Source organism: Protopterus annectens, chromosome 7.part0 (assembly GCF_019279795.1).
Source record: "Protopterus annectens isolate FY-2018-M chromosome 7.part0, PAN1.0, whole genome shotgun sequence".
Taxonomy (NCBI): domain Eukaryota; kingdom Metazoa; phylum Chordata; order Ceratodontiformes; family Protopteridae; genus Protopterus; species Protopterus annectens.
The window spans coordinates 229,939,837-229,940,741 of NC_056739.1; the positions used below are offsets into that span (position 1 = coordinate 229,939,837).

At 36.6% G+C, this 905-nt stretch overlaps 1 protein-coding gene across 1 annotated transcript in view; it reads right to left on the minus strand.

The window, feature by feature from the left end:
* LOC122805916 (vomeronasal type-2 receptor 26-like) overlaps positions 1-134 on the minus strand; it is a 927-nt gene extending 793 nt beyond the window's left edge. Inside the window, exon 1 of the mRNA XM_044076160.1 lies at positions 1-134. This exon is cut by the window's left edge and continues 793 nt beyond it. Coding sequence (XP_043932095.1) covers positions 1-134 — 134 coding nt within the window.
* Between the last annotated feature and the right edge of the window lie 771 nt (positions 135-905).

Below are 905 nucleotides of genomic sequence, written 5' to 3' on the forward strand. Positions count from 1 at the left end.
AGTGGATCGTCAAAGGTCAGATGCTCAACAGTTTTTGGATTACAAATCGCCTTTCGCTTGTCTGGCCAGGAACCATCTGGACATTTGAAGCAGGCAACAGAATATGATAGGAGAAAAAAATAATACAATTTCATTTTTTTTCTGACTGTTTTGCTTTTTTGTGAAAAAAATGCAGAACAAATAAAGAGAATAATAGACTTTTATTCACAATAAAATTTGCACGTAGCATCTTATTTTATTTTTTTCTCTGTCACAGTTTACAAGGAACTCCAGCTAGGCAAGACTTCACAAAATAAATAGTGGTTGAGACTGGTTTGTGTTTTTGTACATTTTGTGTGGATTTAGCAATGCTAATACCAGCTGACTTTCATGGAATGATGCAGAAATAACTAGTTCCAGAGTTGAGCTATGACTATGATCCAATCAACAGAAAATTATAAACTTCTGGTTGAGATAGTGGTATTGGCCAGGTGGTTTCATGTTGGAAAGGGATAAAGACCTTACCATGAACCATGTGTCCCAAATTGGGAAGTAGTTGTGACTTGGTTGATAGTGGAGCTAAGTTATACAGGTGGGAATGAATGGCTGATAATGGTTAGCTGATCACTGAGTGAAGAGGTGGTCTTACCCAGAGCAATGTAAGCTGTAGCACATCTAGAGAATGATCTGGAAATATATTCTTGGATTAGCTTACGTGCACGACCATAGTAGTCTTTCTTGATGTCTGTGTGGGAATGTGCATTCATGTGAAGCCACAGTAGGCCATCATATTTGTGAGTGCACACATTAACCATTTTTGAGGGTTTTAATAAGCTGCTAGAAAAGTATAAAGTGGTTTTGTGATGACTGGCTATACAATGCATTGCTTTTTTCAATAAATAGGAAATATTTAAAATAATAAGGTG